General features: G+C 36.1%; 1 protein-coding gene across 1 annotated transcript; it reads left to right on the top strand.

Moving 5' to 3' along the window:
- Positions 1 to 868: 868 nt before the first annotated feature.
- Positions 869 to 2,535, top strand: LOC116554820 (EZH inhibitory protein-like). Its single transcript, XM_032282976.1, is given in 4 exon segments — positions 869 to 879; positions 916 to 1,838; positions 1,920 to 2,495; positions 2,498 to 2,535. Coding segments are annotated over 4 exon segments (1,548 nt in total).
- Positions 2,536 to 23,875: the final 21,340 nt, after the last annotated feature.

The raw sequence follows: 23,875 nt of genomic DNA, 5'->3' as shown, positions 1-23,875 counted from the left end.
AAGGAGCTGCCGTGTATCTTCCACGTGCCCCGTCTCTCTGCTTTGTTCTCCCCTCCCTTCCCTGGCCTGCTCTGGCCAGGAGCTAAGCGCCTTTTTATGTGCAACCACTTACCCTTTCTCTGAAAAACCAGTTCTCAGGAAGAATCTGATAAACTTATTCACTCTCAGGTGCAACTGACTGATGAGACCTTAAAAGTGATATCCTCTCTAGAGGCCTTGCTTTCCAGCAGAGATCACCTGAAGTGTGTGTGAATTATTTTGGCTGGGGTGGGAGGATCATCATTTTCCTCGTGAGAAAAAAAAAAAAATGTACACGGCCATGTGGTGCACAGATTCATACCTGATTTTGGAGTCCGAGATGACCAATTCCAGGTGCATGAGGTGGTGCTCGGTTCCCCGGTTCAGCTTCCGGTTGGTGGTGACTACAGCCAGGAACGGATTCTTGGCATCAAAGGGGGTCTTCTGGTTCCCGTGGCTCTTCAGCCAGCCAGTCTCCCCCACGTACACCTTGGCCGCGTCTATGTCACTGTGGACCACAACCTCATACTGGCGAATGCTGGATTCCTCACCAGTAGCTTCCACCCCAAAGTGCTCGCACACGGCTGGCCAGAAATGCTCTCGCCAGGGGATTAAGTCCACTTCCAAGTTCCCATCGTCGTCGCCCAAGCCCAGCTCAAAGATGTGCTGGGCGCCCAGCTGCTCCAGCCGCTTGTCCACGTACTTGCTCATGGCATTGAAGTGCTCATAGGTCTTGTTCCCAAGACCAAATACCTCGAACTTGACCCCAGAGAGATCCACGTCCGTTTCCTGGAACCAATCGTAGAAGTCCTGGGCACTGTTGGTGGGGTCCCCCTCGCCGTAGGTGGCCATGCAGAAAACGTACAAGGAGTAACAGCCGCGCTCCTTGCTTTCTAGGGGAGAACTTGGCATTACGGTCACCCAGTCCAACATGGAAACGGAGCAGAAGCACCAGGAGGACAAGGTACTGGGAGGACCAAACAACAAAGCCGCCCCTGCCTCAGGGTATGCCGGCAGGACTGGGAATCAAGATCCTGCTGCCTCCGTTCCCACGGTCTCCAGCCACGCGTCTCCCTTGGGCGGCGTCGCCCTGAGCAGCAGCAGAGTCAGTTCTTTTGCTGCAGCTACCCCCGGTGCCGCCATTTTCACCACCGATGAGAACCCGGGGCTGCCCATCATGGCTGTTCGTGCGGAGAGGCATTCTGACCTCCAGGCCTGCTGCAGTCCTCAAGAAGACCTTGGATGTGAGGTGCTTGAGGGGGGCAGCCGGGCTGCTGTGGAGCCACCCCCAAAGGCCATTGGCCACGCTGACGAGCACCCCGCCGGGACCAAGAGCCCCTGGAACAAATGTCGTAGGAAGCAGCCCTGCCGCGACCAGGCTGCCTGGGCTCAGAAGCCTCCAAGGCAGCGTCTGTTACCTGGGCTTTTGCCGCCATCTTCTCCAGGGTCCCAGCCCAGTAGCCGTCGCCGTTCCCAGGCTTCTACTTCGAGTCAGGCAACCCAGCCAGGCCCTGCACTCCTAAGCCTTGCCTCTGAGGCAAAGCCTGCTAGCCAAAGCCACATCGCCCTGCCAGCCTCTGCTCTCCACAGACGTGCATCTGGCCCAGGCCCTGTCTTCCGACGCTGCACCGCCCCGCCAGGCCTTGTTTTTCCACCAGGTGCCATTCATCTAGACCCTGCTCTCCTAAGCCCTGAATCTGCGCCAAACGCTGCTCATGGAGGCCGTACATCTGCACCAGACCCTGCTCGCCAAGGCCATGCATCTGTGCTTGACCCTGCTCGCCGAGGCCGTGCACCTGTGCCAAGCCCTGCTCCCCCAGGCTGTGCATCTGCGCAAGGCCCTAATCACTGCAGCCACGCTTTCCTCAGAGTTGCTTCCGGGTCAGGCCCTGCCCTCTGAGGCCGCACATCCGGGCCAAGTCCTCCGCGAGGACGTACCCTTCGCGGCCGCACAGCAAGGTCAACCCCAGCTTGTTGCAGCACCAGCATGATGCCAGGTACTGGCCTCCAGAGCCGGAGCCGGAGCCATTCCACCCGGCGAAGTTCAGCCCTTCTCAGCCGCCTCTCTCTGTCTGGGCCAGCTAATGAGAATCCTTCCTGTGGGGCTGGCTTACGAAGGCTTGCCTTTCAGAGCAGCTCAGGCCCTCCTGATCCTGAGGTGCCAAGCAGTCCTTCCCCACCTGTTTGGCATGCAGTCCATATGCGTGCCTCCTCACCCTCACCCCCTGGGAGGTACTTCCTTCCCATCCCTCAGCAGTGGGATGAGAGCTCCCCCTCCTCCTCCCCCTCCTCAAGTAGGTCTCCTGGCACAAGTCCCTCCTCCTCCCCAACCAAGATTCCTGGGCAGAGTTCCTTTTCCTCTTCCCCTGAGTTTTTGGGCCTGAGATCTGTCTCCACTCCTAGCCCTGCTAGCCTTAGGCGTGCCTTGATGCCAGAGTTTTATGCTCCAAGCCCTTTCCCCCAAGAAGAGCAGGCAGAAATAGCACAGCTCATCCCCCAGCACCGCCTGAGCTGTGACCTTCTGCAAGCATCCTCAAAGACTCACAGAAGGAATCAACATGTACCCACTTTGTGAATGGACTGCTTGCCCTGTGGTTACCTGCGAGGTCTCCCAAAGTTCTAGCCATTAACCAACATTCTGCATAGTTTTGAAGTCTCCCCTCCCCATGACTCCATTACCACCTAGCACTTAACCTGCTTTTGGCCTTTGATTCTGGCCCACCTTCATCCTCAAGTGTTTGCTTTTGCCCTGGAGCTGAGATTTCTGTTTTCCAAGTTGCTTTCTGTTATGAAATGTTTTAATTAGTGAAGTGTTGATTTTGTTTTAAAAATATATATTAAAAAAAGATGCTAACACAACAGCTCTTCTGTAGCCCGCAGTTAAGGAGTAATTTTGACTTTCAAGAATCATTTTTAAAATACATTTATTAAAGCTGTAACTGCTACAGTGATTCCTCTGATGGATCTAGGTAAAGGAAGTTGAAAACCTTTGGGAAAAAAATTGCCATTTTAGATGACATTCAGAAAATCTGTCATTTATGGGAGGAGGTCAAAATATTACTCCTATGAGGAGTTTGGAAGAAGTTGATTCCAACCCTCATGGATGACTTTAAAAGGTTCAATACTTCAGTGGAGGAAGTCACTGCAGATGTGGTGGAAATAGCAAGAACACTTGTCTGTTGAACACAGTCATTTTCGATGGCCACCTACTTCCTCAGCATCTAGGAGGAAAAGCAAGCAGGGTACTAACATGAGAGGGCATTTCACATCCATTGTGGGTGCGAGCAAGGGGAGGGAAGGAGACAGCAAGTCCCCAAACATTTTGCTGTTGGTCCAGGACCTGTGACAGCAGCAGTGAACACTATGTTCAAGAATAACAGATAGAGGAACTGGGGATTTAATCAGAAACCTGGAGAGGCCATATCCATATATGTGGATGTAAACAAATCTATTGCATTTCCAGTTGCATAAAAGTACAGCACATACAGTCATGTACAGTATATCATATTTGATAATAGTGGCTATAATACCACTTTATGTATTTACTATATTCCACTTTTTATCATTAGGTTAGAGTATACATCTATTTACTAAAAAAATTTAGTTATAAAACAGCCTCAGGCTATCCTTCAGGAGGTATTCTAGAAGAAGGCACTGTTGTCATAGGAGATGAGCTCCATAAGTATTACTGCTTCTGAAGACCTTTCAGTGGGACACAGTATGGAGGTGGAAAATTATGATATTGATAATTATGACCCTGTGTATGACTATGCTAATGTGTATGTTGGCATCCTAATTTTTGACAAAAATGTTATAAAAATATTAAAAATTACCAAAACAGCTTTTATAATAAGTACATAAAGGAAGAAAATATTTTTATACTGCAGTATAATATTTGTGTTTTAAGCTAGTTATTACAAAAGTCAAAATGTTAAACAACTTTGAAAAGTTTATAATGTAAAATAGTTACTGCAGGCTAAGTTTAGTTTATTATTGAAGAAAGAAAAATGTAAACAAATTTAGTGTAACCTAAGTGTACAGTGTTCATAAAGTCTTCAGTAGTGTACAGTCATGTCCTAGGCCTTTACATTCACTCAACACTCACTCACTGACTCAACCACAACTTCCAGGCCTGCAAGCTCTAGTCATAGTAAGTACCCTGTAGTGCCTTTTTAAAAAAATATATTTTATAACATATTTAGTGAGCTTGTATTAACTTCTTAGTGAATACATTTAGTGAGCTTGTATTAACTTTGTCCACGTGGTTCAAAATAAAAGAGGATATTTAGGTAAGTATGTATGGGGATACACATTTTTCCATTTGTCTCGACACTGATATGGTTTGGCAGGGCATCGTGCCTAAGGTTACACAGCTTGTTATTTGCAGAGCCAGGACTTAAACCCAGGTGGTCTGGCATCACAGAGTTCATTTAGACTTCTATATTGTCTGTTTATGATAAATGTACACAGTTTGCATAAGAACACAAATTGTGTTGCAATATATCTCAATCTGCAAGTTAAAAAAAACAATAAATTGGCTGGTGTTTACAGAATTACTGATAATCCAAAACATCTTTGCAGATGTTGGTTACCTGCATGTCCTTTATTGAAATGTAACAACTCCTATGCTCTTCCTTCTCTCCTTGTACTAGTATATCCCCCCAAATTCAATTTCACTAGTTAAGAATTTGTTTCAATATGGAGGAAATATATAAATTTTAAATATTAAAAGAGCAACTATTAACTGGACATTTTTAATGTTTAGCTTATGAAACCAAAAATATTCCACCTCATATAAGTAATCATACTACTATATTTATGGCAATTTTTTTCAAAGAAATACACCTCTATATAATATATGAAATATATCGGTTGATATTCATTTTAAGGGATTTATTAAACAAAATAAGTACTGGGTAAAAATGCATATTATCGGGCATTATGAATTTACCTTGATGTTACCATTTCTAGAATTGCCTCTACAATGTAGAGTAGTTGGAAAATTTGTTTCTTACACAATTATTATACAATTTAGAGTTATTTTTATTCTTGAAAGTGTCCTTTTCTTTTCCCTTCTTTAGTGATAGTTTATTGTATTAATGCTTTAGTGGTTTATAGGTAGATTCTATTGTTAGCATAATTTGAAAATTAAATACCAGTAAAGCTGAACAAGTTCCTGCAGATAAACATATTTTTCCTTTTCTAATTTTCAGTGTTTAAATAAGTCCCCACCATAAACCTCAAATTTTTACAAAGTTGAACACATATTTACATATGTAAAAATGTTTAATTTTCATTTTATATTGATTGAACATTTTATAGTATATGTACTTTTAGAATTTTATTCTTAATTGTGGCATTCTGAGATTTTTCTCTTTTAGTAATTTAGTTCATGCAAAGAGCAGTTTTACATAAATTTATGTAATGATAGCATAGGGAAGAACTTCTCTAACTCACTGACACTCCTGTTCACTAGTTTTAGAAAAAACTAGGTTTGGAAAGCTGAGAGTCAGGCATCGTGCTTATGAATATGGCTCTGGTATGTGTAGTTGGGCCTGGGTTTTATCTTAATGCCATTCTGACCTGAAAATTATCTATTCTTTCATCTAGTAGGGGATTTAGGGTAATTGTACCTGCATTTAATTAGTTGAGTTGCACTTTCATTTTTGCCAATAGCTATTTTATATACTATTAAACATATTATGTCCCCTTTTGTCTTTAATTGTATTATTTGTTGGTTTATTTAATAATCTGTCAGAGGAATCAATGTTTGAAACTGACAAACCTTATTTATACAAGTGACAGGATGCTTCTTGCGTACTGTCATTTGCAAATGATTTTTCCTGATATAATCCTATTTCTGTACTTCTGATTATACTGGATGGTTGAGTATGTACAGAATTGGTGCAATTATTCTAACATATCCAGTCTTCCTCTGTTTTAACCCCTTTCGGCATTTACATACATGTCTTCACTCTCTGGCAGTGCACAAGCTTGTTTTCATACCTTCCAGTCTTTGTTGCTTTCCACCTTGTCTCTTACTTCAAGCTGAATGAAACTTTCCAGAATGAAGGCTTATGAATGAAGGCTTTTCCAAATACAATGCAATCATCTGACCTGTTTCATATACAGGCCTTTTTTTTCCCCTTCACAACATTTCTTGCATTAACTTGTGGATGTCTTAGTAAAGAGATACTTATATGCAATACCCAAACAGTTATTTTTTCTTCTGATTTACAGAAGGCACACACTGTTGAATATGATTTGGTTACTTTATTTTTCAGCTTCTCCTGTGCTGTTTTCTTTAAATTGGACAACTTGTTTTTTTTTTTCTTTTTTTAAATGTGGTCTGTGATTCTTTCACACCTCTGTGATTTTATTTGCACCACTTCCTCCTTCTAAACTTGAGATTCTTCTGGCATACCTCCTACAGTGTTCATTAATCATTTCCAGGCCTGTTCTTCATTGCTAGGCTCAGATGACCCTATGATATTGCCCATTAGACTTAAGCTTTTCCTTCTATGGATGCTCTGGCACTTTTATTGGCATTCTTTAAATCCCATCATGTATAAATATTCTTTATCTTCCTGGTCTCTCTCTCTACAACAAAATATGAAAAGATACCTGTAGGGAAAAGCAGCAAAGGAGAAAGGACTTGCAGAGTGCCTACATAAATTGGTTATGAGTAACACATAAACAAGGAACAAAAAACAGCAGAAGGCTGCAGGAGGCCTCTGAGGAGGAAGGCCTCTCCATGCCTCATGTTCCAGTGCAGGGTGACCCAGGCTCTGTTACCATAAACACTGTGCTCAAGGACTTAAAACCCCTTCGTAGCACTATGATGTAGCCAGATTTGTAGGCTTCTTGTAAGGTCCGCGTTCCACCAGCTGTACGTAGATAATAAGCTAAAGATAACCACATGTTCTTGTTTTGTGAAACTCCCAAACTGCCGCTGTAATCAATTCTTAGGATGACACACCTGTTCCAGCTCACTGATTCAGCTCTGGCTCACTGATTCACTCCACCATCACGTCACCCTCTCCCCACCATCACTCCACCCCTACCCTGTAGATCAAAGTGATTGTAATCAATAAATAGTGTGGATCATCAGAGTTTGGGGCCTTCACTGTCTCCTCCAAAGTAATAAAGTGATGGCCCCCTGGTCCCACTTTCTTTTTTAATCTTTTTTCTCATTTTTTTGTCCCGCTGAACTCGGGGTACCCACGGGTGATTAGGTCTGGTTCCCTACAGATACCATGAGATCTGTGTATACCTATGGCATGTAACACAGACTTTATTGCATGTTATAACTTATCCCTATCAGGAGTAAAAGATGAATGTCATAGAAACTGTTAACTAAGAGTCTCAAAGGGTACATTTTTAGACGTTGAAACTCGGGGGTCAGTAAAGACGTGATTATTTCCTGGACCTGGGTCTTAAGACCTGGCTGCCTTTGTGTAGAACACAGAAGATACCAGCCTCTAACAGTTGAAAGGGGATTTTTCCATTGTTTACACATGGTTCAAATAATTCTGATACATGCATGTTTTGTATTTTATAAAATGCGTAGGACATAGTGTTAGCCAAATTTGCACAAATTCTGTGAGTTAAATGATTAAATAATGATTTATAAAGCTGACAAAAGATTAATATTTTAACTATTTTTAAAGTTTTAAACAAATTTAATTTATATTTAAAAACTGTTCATTTTATATCGAGGTCTTTCTTTGCAAAGAGATTATTAATATTATGTATAAGCCCTCATCGCGAAGGTTTAACAGTGAGAAAAATGTCCCTGACTTGCCTACTTATTCCATGAAGTGATAAGATTTTGCCAAAATAGCTTAGAAAAGTGATTTTGAATGGGGCACTCAGAAAGGATTTTTTTAGATAGAGTAGGTCAGACTTGAGAGTTGAATTGCAAAAGGAAACTGTACTGATTTTAGAAGAATCTATTAAAACTATGCAAAACTTTATGAATAATATGATTAATTCATAAAACCCAATATTTCCAGTGGAACAGGCAATGAATAAAGCTGAGCAGGCACAACCCAAGGGAACACTTAAATTAAAAATTACAATAAAAAGTATGAGCACATGTTGATGAAAAACTAAACATACAAGATATTTGTAAGCTTCACTTTCACAGAAAATACATTTATTGAATTTGAACGATTTATGTAATATCACTCAAGTACAAGAGGTGATATTTGATTTTTCAAGTCAAATGCATTGTGATTAGCCCATTATTCAGCTAGGTGCCAGGCATTGTTCTAGGCACAGGAAATACAGCTGTGAATGTTGATATTTTTTACTTTCTGGATCTATAATGAGTCTTGTATATGTATTCTATTGATGTTACTGAAAGACATACATTCCAATATGAAGAGGGGTGAACACATAGTACTGCAAGGAAATAGACTATGAGACAGGTCCAGGAAAAAGAGAAAGGGTTTTATTTTCAAAGAAGCAATAATGTGGCATCCAAAAAACTTTCTATGAACAAGAAAATATTTGTGAACAAGTAAAATTATGTTGCTATTAAAAGTTTTTATGTGTATTTTCTTTTATTCCCTTAAGTCTTGAAGTCTCTTTACGCTAAATACCCAAGTAGTAGCTCATTAACTCTGACCATGTTTGTTCCTTTTCATTGCAATTCTATTTTAAGCATGACAGAGAATCAAATGGCGCATTACCAAAGGGTAAAAATTAGTGCAGGTGAAGGATTTCAGGACAGTGTGTAAATGTACTTTGTATCATAAAAATTCTGCTAAATATTAAGAGATACAGGTAGTTGGGTGAAACACTTTACTGTTTGCCCCAAAGAAATCTGACGTGTATTGCTTTACCTTGTGTTAGTAACATGACCTTAATCAGAAAGAACTCTTTACAACGTGGAAAGAGTTTACTTCAGTTATTGAGCTGATTTACATTTGTATAAACATCAAGACACAAGACAACACAGCCCTCAATATTTGTTAATTGGTGGATATCTAAGAAAATACTGCTAAAAATTGCCTTTAGTGAACGAGGCTTACAGACCACATTTAAACTCTTCTTGGGACTTTAGCATCTTCCAATACCTCTATTTGGCACAGCTTTCTTCTGCATAAGGGATTTAGAATTAGTGCCAGATGAGTAAGTGGAGAACCTAAATTAGACCTAACACAACCAGGGCTATATGTGTATTCTGTAGAAAGGTGAATAATGGGAGAGAAGATGAGGCCTGAAGTTTTACAAAGTACTGAATTGATAACAATAGACTGCCAAAAAGAGAAAAGAAAAGAAAAGAAAATCTCTAGGATATTTTCCCCTTAACTATATGGGGAAATCTAACAGTTTTATAGAGTTGTGACTTATTAATGGCAGATACCTAATATTCTGTTACTTTATGTTCTCACACTTAGTAAAATACTTTGGGTCTGTGAATGCAAACACATGTTAGTGACCAATTAAATAACTAGGGAAATCTAAATATAAGATCAGAGAAAGATAAAATTTTTGCTATAAATGTAGAATATTACAAGCTGAAATAGACACAAGGTGAAGACATTATGGCTATAAGCAGTGAAATCAACCTGAATTTAAAATATTTAGGTATTCAGTGTTCTCATGATCAAATTCTCAAAAACAGTTTTCCTAAATATTTATGAACCAAATCTGCATTGCATCTCCACTCAGAGCTGAACACATAAACATTAGACAAATGACACAGCTATCTCAATCTCTACCAGTAGTTCCAAAGAACACAAATGTGGGAAAATTGTATAGTTGGCTTTTAAGACAATAAGTTTTTAAAACTTGGAGAATATATATCAAATTTCTAGACTTTTTTTCTAACCTGTTGTATAAAAATTTCTAAATTGATCTGATTTTTGTTTAAAAACCATATAGATCTTAGAGACATTTATTTACTTATATAATCAATATAGAAAATCTATTAATGCTAGGAAAAATAATTATTTGAAAATATCACTTACATTTTTCAAAAAGCATACAATTACATGTTATAGAGAACATATTACGATCCACTAAGGATCTGACTAAAGACAGTTTATATAAAATTTTCTGTATTTTAACATAGTTTAATTTTTTTCTTTCAAATACGGAAACCAACCAGCGGTAAGCTTAAAATCTTAGCCTAAGAACATTAACTAGAGCTTAAAAACTGTAAAATCACAATATTATTAATTTTTTTCTATTTATTTATTTATTGAGATGGAGTCTTACTCTGTCACCCAGGCAAAGATGGCGAATCTCGGCTTAATGCAACCTCTGCCTCCAGGGCTTAAGGGGTTCTCCTGCCTCAGTCTCTGTAGCTGGGATTACAGGCATGTGTCATCAGGCTGCTCTAGAACCCCTGACCTCAAATGATCCACCTGCCTCGGCCTCCCAAACTGCTGAGATTACAGGAGTGAGCCACAGTGCCCAGGCTAGCATAACTATTATTTTAAAACACAATTGGATATTTATATATCAGCTAAGTTTTTGAAGTATCTTTGTGAATATAATCTCATTTCATATTTCCAGAAGCCATATGAGACATTTTGATTCCATTCTGCAAAGGAAAAATCTAAAGCTGATGAAGGTTGAATACATTGTTACATAGTAAGTGCTACAGCCAGAACTTGTTAGTCACCGGGTTGGCTGTCCGGTGAAATTTAGATGACACAATATTGCTTTTATATTAGTCATACAAATATGCAGAAACTAGTAATTTTTATAATTTGGTTAGTTGAGTGATTTTTATATAAAATGTGTATGAATTACAGAACATTTTAAAATAGAGAAGCAAAATAAAGTTAGTAAAAATCTCCAGTTATATCACATCACCCAACATTTAGGTGAATTTTCTCCCAGACTTAGTACACTTTAAAAAGCAAGAACACAATTTATATATTGTTTTATAATCTGTTTTTTTTCACTTAGTAATATATTATTACCTTATTTTTATATTATCACATATTCCACTGAATCATTTATAGAATCTTTTCCCTATTTCTTGTCATAGTTGATAATGTCATTTCTGAACAAAGGCATCTTCTACACCCTGTAGTGAGAAGTAGTTAATCTAGTATTAAAAAATCTCTCTCCATTACATAAATCAAAATTAGTACTACAGAAGACCTTAGATTTCTACTTCTTGCTGAGTGTTCTGGGAGCCTTAAAAGTGAACATACTGTTTAGTTGTTTCTCACAGCAGGAAGAAGGAGGTAAACATGATGGAACATATCAGAAGGCAAAGTCAGTAGGGTTTAATGAAGCTCATTTCTCAATGAGATGTGATAAATGGCAGATACATTTGTCTGAATGCCAGCTCTTTCTATGATAACTTGTGTAGCTATTTCCAGGGCAGTGTACAGAGATTTTTGTGAAGAAAAATGAAAATTTTCTGTATTACCAGGTGAAGGATGCACTAAATATTTGTGTTTGTATATAAATAAGGTTGTCATATAAATGATAATATTTTTGTTTTATCTAAAGTGTTTATAGAAATGATGTTTAAATGTGGTAATATATCCAAATTACAGAGGGAGACCTCTAAAATAGTTGAAATCTGATTTTAAAGTGTTAAAACAGTTAAGACTGATGAGCAGTGTTTCATATTCACTACACTTTAAAATGTTTGCAATAGTATTTCTAGAAATATTAGATGTGATTTTTCATAGTAGGAACAGTATTTTCTTAAGATACATATTATTCTATTTCAAGGATGACCAAAGTCCCAGTTTGTGTGGGACTGAGGTTGGTTTGTTTCGTTTTGTTTTGTTTTCAAAGACTTAGGACTATCAAGGATAAAACAGGAATTGTCTGGGAAAACGGTGGTTGGTCACCATCTATATAGTGAGGATAAAAGATAGTGGGCAAGTTAAAAATAAAAAATAGTGAAAACTATCAAGATGATATGGCATACAAGCAAAGATGAGCTGCTAGCCAGTCCAGGAAATTAAGTACTGGAGAATTGTGTTACCTAGATTGTCGTAGAGGGTCCGAGATAACAGGCTTAGAGGTGATACTGTACTTAGAGGTATAGCACCTGGTATTTGTGATAAATTAAATACTCTTAAGATAATCTTTAAAAGATATTTTTAGTTTCTTTTAATCTAATGCTGAAACCAACACATTTGAACTTAAAATAATAAAAATTATGTTTTCCCGGGGATTGTTGGAAAACAAATGAGAACAGAAAAAATAAATCTGTCTCTATTCACAAACTGCGTGATTGCATACTTAGAAAAATGACATAGTATTTGCAAAAGAAGTTCCTAGAATTAATAAGTGAGTTTAGCATGGTGACAGGATGCAAGTTTAATTTACAGACATCAATTATATATCTACATACTAGCAATGAACATTTGAAATTTAAAATTATAAAATAATAATATTTACAGTGACATCAGAAGGTGAAATACTGAAGCACATATTGAATAATATATTTATAGAATCTGTATTGTGAAAAATGTAAAACACCTAAGAAAGAAATCAAAAACAAACCAAATAAATGGAAAGAAAGAAATGGGTTCATGAATTGGAAGACTTGCTTTTGTTTTTTCTACGCTGACCTATAGATTCAAAGCAAACCTAATAAAAATCCCTGAAGGATATTTTTAAAGTATAGACAAATTTATTTTTTAAATTTGGAAGTAGAAAGACAATGTATATGTTTGACAGAAACAGTTGCATTTATTTCATATTAATTTTTTACTGATTATAGTATGCAAACACAATTTACCAAGTAAAATCAATTTTACAGATAGAGTGTAACAAGTAAAATCAATACTATTGTAACTGATACCAATATCAATACAATGAGCATTGCCAATACTACAGAATTGTTTGTCGTAAATAATTCCAATATATGCCTGGTTTTACTTCAGGGCCTTCTGTTTTGTTCCTTTGGCCTACTTTCTCTCCCAATGCCATTAGATGGTAACCACTAGAGCTCGATATTAAATCTTGCTATCTGGTAAAACATTCCCACTTTGTTATAAGCATCTTCAATGCTACCTTGGATTCTATCAGGTACACCTGTCTCCTGGGCACCGAGATGCTTGTTCCAGCCTGACTCCAAAGCAGTAGACAGACCCTGTGAGAGCCAGCTACATTCTTCACTAAGATCAACACCTGGAGTCCCTGGCTTCTCCCACTATTCTTCATTTTGGTGTGAGTGCAGTGTGACAAGATATGAAGTAAGACTTTCCCATCAGCTGCCAAAGAGGCCAGGGTAACTCATTATAACACCAAACTTGGTCAATAACACATCAGAGATGGGACTCAGCTGATGAAGTCCTTCTCCATTGCAATCTTGCATGGACTTCTGAGGTGTAGTGTTTCTTTACAACCTCTTCAAACATCCTGTGTGGCCAAGTGACTGTCTCCTTGTGAAGCAGTGGACATCTTGAGAATGCAACATAATATAATTGCTCCCCTTTTATTTTTCTGCTTCAAATCTTTATTTCCTTATTTTTTCCCCTGAAAATCACACTCCCAATTGAGCATTAGTAATTAAGTTTTCTCTTCAGATTCTCTTTTCTACTGGACTTCAAGCAGGACTTCTATCTATTTTGTCCTCTGAATTCCCTATAAATGTATAAATCCCCACCACCACCAACTCTACACATTTCACAGATTCTGTGATTATAAAGCAATTTGAAAAAAATGTCTCATCCCATTAAACATTGAATACGTTAATTCGTTGACATAGCATAATTCCCCATTTATTGATATCTTCTATGTCAACAAAGTATATATATTTAATGTAAATGTTTCATTATTTCTAGATACATGATATTTTTCTGCTATCTTAAATGGTGATTTTCCTTTTATTTCTAAATCATTGGGCCAGTTAAGTTTTAGATATGAATATAAAATCTTGCATGCCTGATAAAGTACACATATATGTATGTGTATATATATATATATATATATATATATATATCTTCTTTTGAAATACTACTTACACAATTACAGAATTTTTTATTTCTTGTCAATCTTTTTTTGTGCGTATTAGAAAATCTCAGTTCTTCAGTAACATGTTAAACAGAAATGGTAAAAGCAAAAATACTTGACTTATACCTAACTCTAAGAAAGAAAATAATCCAACATTTAATTTTTATTTTTGCTGTAAGATTTTGTGCATGCCTTTATCAGATTGAGGAAGTTAAATGGCATTTCCAGTTTATCAGGAAATTGTATTATGAATGGATTATGAATTTTACTATATAACTTTTCAATATGATATTTTTCTCATTAATTTGTTAATGCAATACATTTCATTTATTCAATGTAGAACACGATATCAACCTCAAATATCTGTGATAAACACAACTGAACATGATGTAGCATATTTGCATATACTGCTGCATTTGCTGGCATATATTTTTCTTATATTGTTCTTATCAGGTTTTGATTAAGATTGGGTTGAGTTTATATAATAAATTACAAAATCTTTGCAATTTTCTTTTTCTCTGACATATTTTAACATATTGTGAAAAACATTTATTCTTTGAAAGTTTGATAGAACTTACTGATAAAACATCTGACCAGGAGGTGCATTTGTTAATTGTTTTATTTGTTTGGTTATACATACTAAAACTTCTTAAATGGTTCTAGAATTATTAAGCCTTTTTATTTCTACTTGTGTCAGTTTTGTGTGTAATGTGTCTATTTCTATGTTACCGATCTCATTTAATTTTTCTAATTTTTGACATAAAATTAATGTAAATGTTTTGTAATGTAAATCTGAAAATTAGTGTACTTAGATGTCAGTCTAAGAAAAATGGCAAAGTAAATCTGGAGAATGTCAGAGGCAGAATACCATATAAATAAATATTAATAATATAGAAAATATATAATAAAATGTTTAAAAATATAATTTCCTGAAATGTGTAATTTACGTGAGACATTTCTGGCATAAGTGAATAGTACCAATATGAGAGAAGTTTCAAGTAACCAAAGTCAGAAGAGACAAAGGATATTGCTAGACAATCTTGTTAGACAAACTTCCAATCTTGCTCCGATTTTTTTAGCCTTATCTACCACAACTTTCTTTAATGCTCCATCTGCTCTAAACTCTTCACTATTACACCCTCTTTGCCCAGTGTCTCACTCTTTATTCCACATGAAGTATTCTTCCTTAATATCTATATGTAGTAATCATATAGTTATCGGATGCCAGTTAACCTCATGTTTAATGTCTCATAGATTTCCCTGTCCTCTCCAATCAGAATATAGTTTTCTTCCTACCAACTTCTAGACACTACATGTGCAACTCAATTTCACCCTTACATTGCCTTTATTGGAGTACCATTTCTACTCTCCTAGAGAATACACATGAGTTTAAATGCCATTTCTGCTCTCCTGGAGAACACACATGAGTTTAAATTACAATGTTTCTCTAATCTTTTTGGTTTTCCACCATGCTTGACCAGTTGCCTGGCATGTAATCTGTATACACATGTGGAAGGATTGATTGAATAAATGAATTAATTAATAAATGATTGCATGAACTAGTTGGCATAGACTGATCCCACATTGTCCTTGGCTGATTGGAAATTGGCATTCATTCAATGAGACACTCTAAATTTCTTCCACAATAAAGTGGCATGCTTCTTATAGTAGATAGTGATTGATCATATTAGATTGAAACAGCACCTGTTTCTCTTCTAATGTATTTTCAGTGCATATCAAGCATGTTTGATAATTCAGGCTTTAATTGTTCTAAATTGGCTTGAGTCTACTGAAATAATAAATGAGGCAATTTTGTCTTCAAAGACAATGGAGTTTAATGAGAATATTTCTGTATCTGGCAATTTGCGGTCATAATTTATTTATAGCAGGGCTTATGATTCATCATTATAATTTCTTTCAAATTTGTAAGAAAAATCATCTCTATGAGCACAAGTGTCTTATTCTGGCAGCTGTTCTTCACTAGCTGATATTTTCCGCAAGCCCTAAACTTAGCATTAGCAGTTTTCAGCTTAATTTTTCTTTGTTTACATTTGGAGTATTTCCACCATATAAAAACAGTCTCATTGTAAAAATGCAAGAAAGAAATATATCCATCTGTAACAGAGCCTGTTAGCAAATTCTAGTCTTCTCTGATCCCAGGTGAGCATGTGGTAGCAGGAATAATCCCTTTCCTATGGTGAGCATCTATAAAAAGAATCTGGATCAAATTGTTTTCTTTTCTATAAGGCTGACTGTGCCCACAGGGTTTCTTTAGAAACATTTGCTTTGTGAAGATTTAGCCATTTCCCAAAGTTTCTACAGAATGACATTTATTTTTTATTGTATTTTCAGGGAATTGTAATCTATAGTTGCTGAGAAAGAAATGAGCTGACATTATTGCAGCACAAGAGTGCTATTTTTAACCAATTTCAATCTCGATTTATTACCTACATTCTATCTGTGTTCATGTTATGACAGATCTAACAGGCATCTCTAAGGCAATTCAGGGGCTGGGGAATACCTAGATAATGGCTGAATACCTGTGACTTTATAGCTGAATACAAAATCAGCTGGGGGACAATAAAAGGCGCTAACATGAAAGAAGGAGTTAGAAGAGGTAGCTGCCCAGCTTGCTCTTGGTTCTTCTAAAAATATTTGTTTAAACTGTTGTCCAGTATATTCAGGTCATATTAAGTCTCATAATGGTTTGTTTTAACATTAATTATTTGTTTGGCCATACTTATTGTTCTCATTTTTATATATGCCTGAAGAATCAAGAAGCATCAGGCACCCTGTAACACAGTGCACTGTAGAGGACACACAACACCAATGCTGAGAAGAGGCATTCCAAAGCAAAAAAATAGAAATTAGTATTTCAGTCTCAGATTAGAATAAATAAACAAACACATACACATTGAGACATGGGACCTGAAGCACCCATGACTTGTGTGGGTGGGTATCTGCCTGGCAATAAACAAAGATCAATATACTTTGTCCTTTGAGATAATATCCTTCATAGATAGACACCCTACGGTAGTGGAAATGAAGCGTAGTTTCGAGTTGGTCAAAGTTTTCATTGCCGATCTTCTTAGTGTTGGTAAATTGCTTTACCTCCCTGAATCTGTTTTTTTCTCTTTAAAATTGAGTTAATAAACCCTATGCCATAAAGCTAATGAAATAATTCATTGAAATGCCATGTATAAAGTGTTAAGCATATGGAAGACATTTAGTAATATTAGTTCCACCTCACAAGCATAATCGTTGAATTTCTCATAGAAAAATATAGAACTAATTTGTACTGAAAAATGGCTGAATATAGAATTTTGCAGTCACCAAAATGGCATGTTTTGGGCTGTTAAGTTTTAGGACTGTAGTATCATTATACTATGGTTGTTCTTTACAGACATTATTTTGGGTCGTGTCTTGTCTAAATCCTAGGTTTAAATGATCCATTGCCTCTGAAAACCTGGTTTCATTATTTACCTTCAAACTCTTGACCCTGGTCCGTCCGTCCTTCCTTCCTTCCTTCCTTCCTTCCTTCCTTCCTTTTGCTCTCCCCTACCTCTTTCCGTCCTTCCTTTCTTTTCCTCCCTCCTTCCCTGTCTCTCTCTCTCTCTCTTTCTTTCTTCTCTCTTTCTTTCTTTCCTTCTTTCTTTCTTTCTTTCTTTCTTTCTTTCTTTCTTTCTTTCTCCTTCTTTCTTTCTCTTTCTCTCTCTCTTTCTCTTTCTTTCTTTCTTTTCAGCATCTCACTCTGTTGCCAAGGCTGGAGTGTAGTGGCATGATCAATCATGGCTCACTGCAACCCCTGCCTCCCAGGCCCAAGCAATCCCCCTGCCTTGGCCTTCCAAAGTGCTGGGATTACAGGTGTGAGCTCCCGCGCCCAGCCATGACTCTGTTTTTAAAATTCAACTTTACATTAGGTTCTAAATTTGCAATATGATAATGATGCTCTCACCTTTTCACTGGGCCCTTAATGAGATATGCCTTTCTTGACTCTTCTCAATACCAGAACTTACGGATCCCCTGGAGCCCTTGATTCTTTAAGGTTAAGACATATTTATACAATCAGAAATGGCAAATTTTACACTTGGTGGTAGACATAGGCCTAGGATTTTATTTGAAGATCGTAATTTTTTCATATTCAATTTATCATTATATTACATACAATTGAAAGTCAATGATTAAGTGAGCATTAGGGAGGATGGAAGAAGTAAAAGACACATGATTCCTAATGGAAATAATGTTCTAGTTGCTCAGATAGAATTTCCACAGACTTTTGAAACAATGTAGAAGTTCCTCAGTACCAGATCTGTACCCAGTCATGGAGAGAGTAGAGCCTTGGGGGATGGTAGAGGAAATGTAAGCATCAATTGTGTTGTGAGTGAGAAGTATGCAGGAGAATGGAGTAAATTGTGAGCAAGTGAACATCATAACTCTAGGCATCGGAGTTGAAATGGTCATTGCTAGTGTTAGGGAAAAGACAACTCAGCTCCGAAATTCTTTAAGACAGTCTCTTCGACATCTACAATTTGCTAGAATATTTGGAAATGGATTACCACGACAAATTGCTACGTTTTCAGCTTAAAAAATCATCATCAAACAACTGTGAAAAATAGACATTGTCACACTGCACAAGAGGTAAATGTCATTGATATCTATGCAAATGACAGTAATTTTTTTAATAAAATGACCAACTTGATGCAGCATGGAAATGGTTATATTACTTTACACCTGGACATCTGGTTTTTTCAACAACATTTGTTTGAAGAGACTATATTTTCCCCATTGTGTGCTCTTGGCATCCTTGTTAAAGATCTATTGACCATATATTCATAGGTTTACTTCTGGGCTTTGTGTTCTGTTCTATTGGTCTGCATGTTCATGTTTATGCCAATATCATATAGTGTTAATTACTGAAGATTATATGTTTTGAAATTGAGAAGTGTGTTGCTTTCAGCTTTGTTCTTTCTTTGGATTACTTTGCCTATTAGAGGTTTATTTATAGTTCCATATAAATTTTAAATTTTATGATTGCTTTTTATTTCTATAAAACATGCCATGGGATTTTTATAGGAATTGAATTGAATCTATGGATAGCTTTGAGTAGTATGATCATTTTAATAATGGCAATCACTCCAAATCATAAACACAGGTTGTCTTTCTATTTACGTGTGTCTTGAACTCTTTCATCAATGTTTTGTAGTCTTCTGTGTTTAAGTTTTTCACCTTGAGTTAGTTCATTTCTAAGTATTTCATTATTTTCAATGTTACGATAAGTTGGATTGTTTTTCTTAATTTCAGTTTCAGATAGTTCATTATTAGTATGTAAAAATACAACTGATATTTGCATGTTGATTTTGTATCTTGCAACTTTACTGAATTTGTCAATTCTACAGTTTGTGTTTGTATGTGAGAATTCTTTAGGATTTTTTAAATGTAAGATTATGTCATCTATAAACTAAGATAATTTTACTTCTTCCTTTCTGATTTGGAATCTTTATATTTCTTTTCCTTTGCTGAATTGCTCCAAGTAAGATTTCTAGTAGTATGTTGGATAGATGTAGCAAAATAGGCATCATTGTTTTGTTCTTTATATTGAAGAAAAGTTTTCAGGTTTTCACCATTGAGTATAAAGGCCACTTATGAAAAATCCAACATATTTTCATGATTAAAAACTCTTAATAAACAAGAATAGAAAGAATAAAAATTCCTAATAAACAAGAATTTCCCACAGGTAAATTCCTTCTATTCTTGTTTATTGAGAGTTTTTATCATGAAAATATGTTAGATTTTGTCAAATGCTTTTCTGCATCTATTGAGAGAATCATGTGAATTTTATCCTTCATTCTGCTAATGTGGTATATCATATTAATTGATTTACATATGTTGAACCATGCTTATATCTCAGGGATAAATCCCACTTGATTAGGGTATAATATCCACTCTCCAATAAATGGTACTGGGAAAAATGGATATTACATGCAAAATAATGAAATTGTACCCTGTCTTTACATTGTACACACAACGTATGCACACATAAAAAAACTCCAAATAGATTAAAGATTTAAAAGTAAGACCTGAAACTATAAACTCCTAGAATAAAACATGGGGGAAAAGCCTCATGACATTTGTTTTAGTAATGATTTATTGAATACGACGTCAAAAGCACAAGCAACAAAAGTAAAAATAGACAGATAGGATTACAGAAACAAAAAAAGATCTCCACAGAAAAGAAAATAACCAAGCAAGGTGACAATCTAGGAATTGAGAGAATAGATTTGTAAATTATACATCTGGTAAGGGGTTAATAATAAAAATATTAAGGAACTCAAACAATTTAATAGCAAATAAACAAATAACCTGGTTAGAAAATGGGGAAAAAAACATAGATAGGCATCTCCAAAGAGGACATACACATGGACAACAGTATATAGAAGGAAATTCCAAATCACTAATAATCAAGGAAATGAAAATCAAAGCTACCATGAGATCTCAACTTATTATACCTGTTAGAATAGCTATTATCAAAAAGACAAAGGATATGTGCTAACAACAATGTGAAGAAATTAGAACACTGTTATACTATTGGTTATTGGTAGAAATGTAAACATGGTTCAGCCATTATGAAAAAATAGTGTGGAGTTTCCTCCAAAAGTTAAAAATAGAACTAGCATGTGATCCAGCAATTCTACTTCTGAGTATATATCCAAAGGAAATGGAATGACTCTCTCAAGGAAATATTGGTATTCCTGTGTTCTTTGCACACTGTTTACAATAGTCAATATATGATTATACACTAAATGCCCATTGACAAATGAATAAAGAGAACATTGTATAATATACAAAAAATATTATTCAGTTTTCAAAACTAATGAAATCCTGCCACACGCAACAAGAAGGATGAATCTGGAGGACATTATGCTAAGTGGAATAAGCCAGTTACAGAACAACAAACTTGCATGATTCCAAGCGGGAAGTTAGAATGATGGTTGCCAGGGTCTGGGCACATGGGGAAATGAGGAGTGAGAAGCTGCTGTTCAATGGGTGTAAACTTTCAGTTATACAAGATGAGTAAGTTCTAGAGATATACTGTGCAACATTATGCCTTTAGTTAGCAATACTGTATTCAGTGCTTAAATATTTGTTAAGAATATTTAACCATGGCTGGGTGCGAAAGCTCATGCCTGTAATTTCATTTCTTTGGGAGACTGAGGTGGGAAGACTGCTTGAGCCCATGAGTTTGAGCCTAGCCTGGGCAATACAGTGAAAACCCGTCTCAACAAAAAATAAAAATAAGTAAAATAAATACATCTGGGCAAGGTGCTGCGTGCCTGTGGTCTCAGCTACTCAGGAGGTTGAGGGAGGAGAATCACTTGGGTCTTGGAGGTCGATGCTGCAGTGAGCCCTGTGCATACACCAGCTGGGACGACAGAGCCTGACCCTATTTAAAAAAAAAAAAAAAGAGAGAGAGAGAAAGGGGTAGATCTCACATTGTGATTTTACTGCAATAGGAATGAGGTAAAATTGAAAAACAAACAAAACCAAATTAAAACAAAACAACTTCACAAAAATATTTTTATTTTGTTGTCCAGGATCTTCACAAACCTGCCTTTCATGGGGAGAATTGGCTCCAATACTGGGAATGATGTTAGTGGACAGCCTTCATTTCTCAGTAGCAAATAGAAAGCCACCTTGCCCAAGGTAAAGCTCTTTCAGGGACAGACCAAGTCTGATGCTTGATAAAGGTTGGGTATAAGGGCACAGCCACATGAGGCAAGATGGGACAAATCCTGGAGGTTATTTCAGCCTTCACCCTTTCCACAGTGATTGGAAATTTATCATAACTCAGTTTCTCCCTTTGTTCCATCCTATCTTCACCTTCCTTCCTAAGTTATTCATCCTCAAAACCCTTCCTAGTAAACATTCCGAGTACTAAATTCTCAGAACCTGCTTCCTGGGAACTCAGACAGTCAAACATGTTTTTCTTCCAGTGGGGTCTAATCAGGCAATTTAATCCTGCTCTCAGACTGATTTCTCAACCACTACTAATGCGTCAGACAAGTTGAATAAAATCATATGACATATTTTAGTCATGTTAATTCTCAACAAAAAAGTAGAAGAGAAAACCAATGTATCTTCCTTTTGAAACAATAAAATTTTTTACTCAGTACCTGTGCTAACAATATTTAGCATACTTGGTCAATACTCAGACTACTAAAGATATAACTCAGAAAAGTTATAGAATACATTATTTGGGCAATCTATTGAAAATTAATTTTCTTAGTTGCCTTTCTAAAATAGGTATGACTTAGTAACAGAAAAGTAAAAGGAACATTTATCTATCTAAGTATACACACACACACTACACATGCAAACACACACAAATACATTTACACATATGTTAATTATTGAAAAATTCCATTTTGGGGGGAAATTAGGTAGTTGAAGAGATGATGGACCATATTTAAAAAACGAAATTAATTTTTTGACTGAAATATGATTTTAACGAAAACTTTTTTATTTCTTAAGTATGGGTTATCATTTCCTCAAATACCTAATTTTCCTCCAAAATGGAATTTTCTTCATATATGTATACGTATATTTATGTGTGTGTGTGTGTGTGTGTGTGAGTGCACGTGTGTGTGTGTACATCTAGACAAACAGTTAAATGTTCCTTTTACTTTTCTGTAACTAAGTCATACCTATTTTAGAAAGGCAACTAAGAAAATTGATTATTATCAGATTGCGCAAAATGATGTATTCTGTAACTTTTCTGAGTTATATATTTAGAAGTCTGAGTATTAACGGTGAAATAAAATTTGAATATTTAAAATACATGTTTTCTTATATATTCTCCAACTTTCTTGGCCTGTCCTTTTATAGTTTAGTCAATGCAAATTAGTATTTAGTAATTAATAGTAATTACTACGACTATTCCTGATGTCCCAGTTGCACACTACATCAATGAAGACATGAGACTTTCAACCTCAAAAACAAGAAAACATACAAATAAAATCAATATTTGAATATTGATGTTTATATGTGGAGAGGCTCTCATTATGCCCCAACAGAATATTTTTTAAAACTCATTAATTTTTAATTAATTATAAAATTATATATATTTATTATGTAAACCATGATGTATTGAAATATATAAACAATGTGGAATACTAAATTGAGTTAATTAACATATGCATTATCTAACATACTTACAATTTTTTGTAGAGATAACACTTAAAACCTGCTCAGAGATTTTCAAGAATATATTTTATTAACCATAATCACTATGTTGTACAATAGACTTCTTAATTAATTGAAATTTTGTATCCTTTGAACAACATCTCCTAAACCCACCAAACTCTTTAGCCCTTGGTAACCATCACTCTACTCCGCTTCTACGAGATCAACTTTTTTAGATTCCACATGTAAGTGAGATCATGAAGTCTTTCTGTGCTGGGCATATTCTAACTAACATGATGTCCTCTGTTTATTGATGTTATTACAAATGAATACACATAAATTCCTTCCATTTTAAGGCTGAAGAGTATCTCATTTGTATATATACCACATATTTTATCCATGCACCCACTGATGGCCACTTAGGTTGATTCCATACCTTGGCTATCATAAATAGTGATGCAATGAACATGGAGGTACAGATGTCTCTTGCACACCCTCATTTCATTTCCCTTGGATATATACCCAGAAGTAGAATTGTTGAATTATACGATAGTTCAATTGTTAATTTTTGAGAAATTTCCATATTTTTTTCATAATTGACATTACCATCAACAGTATGCAAGTGTTCTCTTTCTCCATAGCCTTGTCAATATTTATCTTTCATATTTTGTTAAAATCTATCTTAACAGTTCTGAGGTTGTATCTCATTGTGGTTTAAATTTTATTC

The sequence above is a fragment of the Sapajus apella genome, unplaced genomic scaffold (genome assembly GCF_009761245.1).
Source record: "Sapajus apella isolate SASKATOON/1434 unplaced genomic scaffold, GSC_monkey_1.0 scaffold2, whole genome shotgun sequence".
NCBI lineage: Eukaryota > Metazoa > Chordata > Mammalia > Primates > Cebidae > Sapajus > Sapajus apella.
This window is presented reverse-complemented; position numbering and strand designations above follow the sequence as displayed.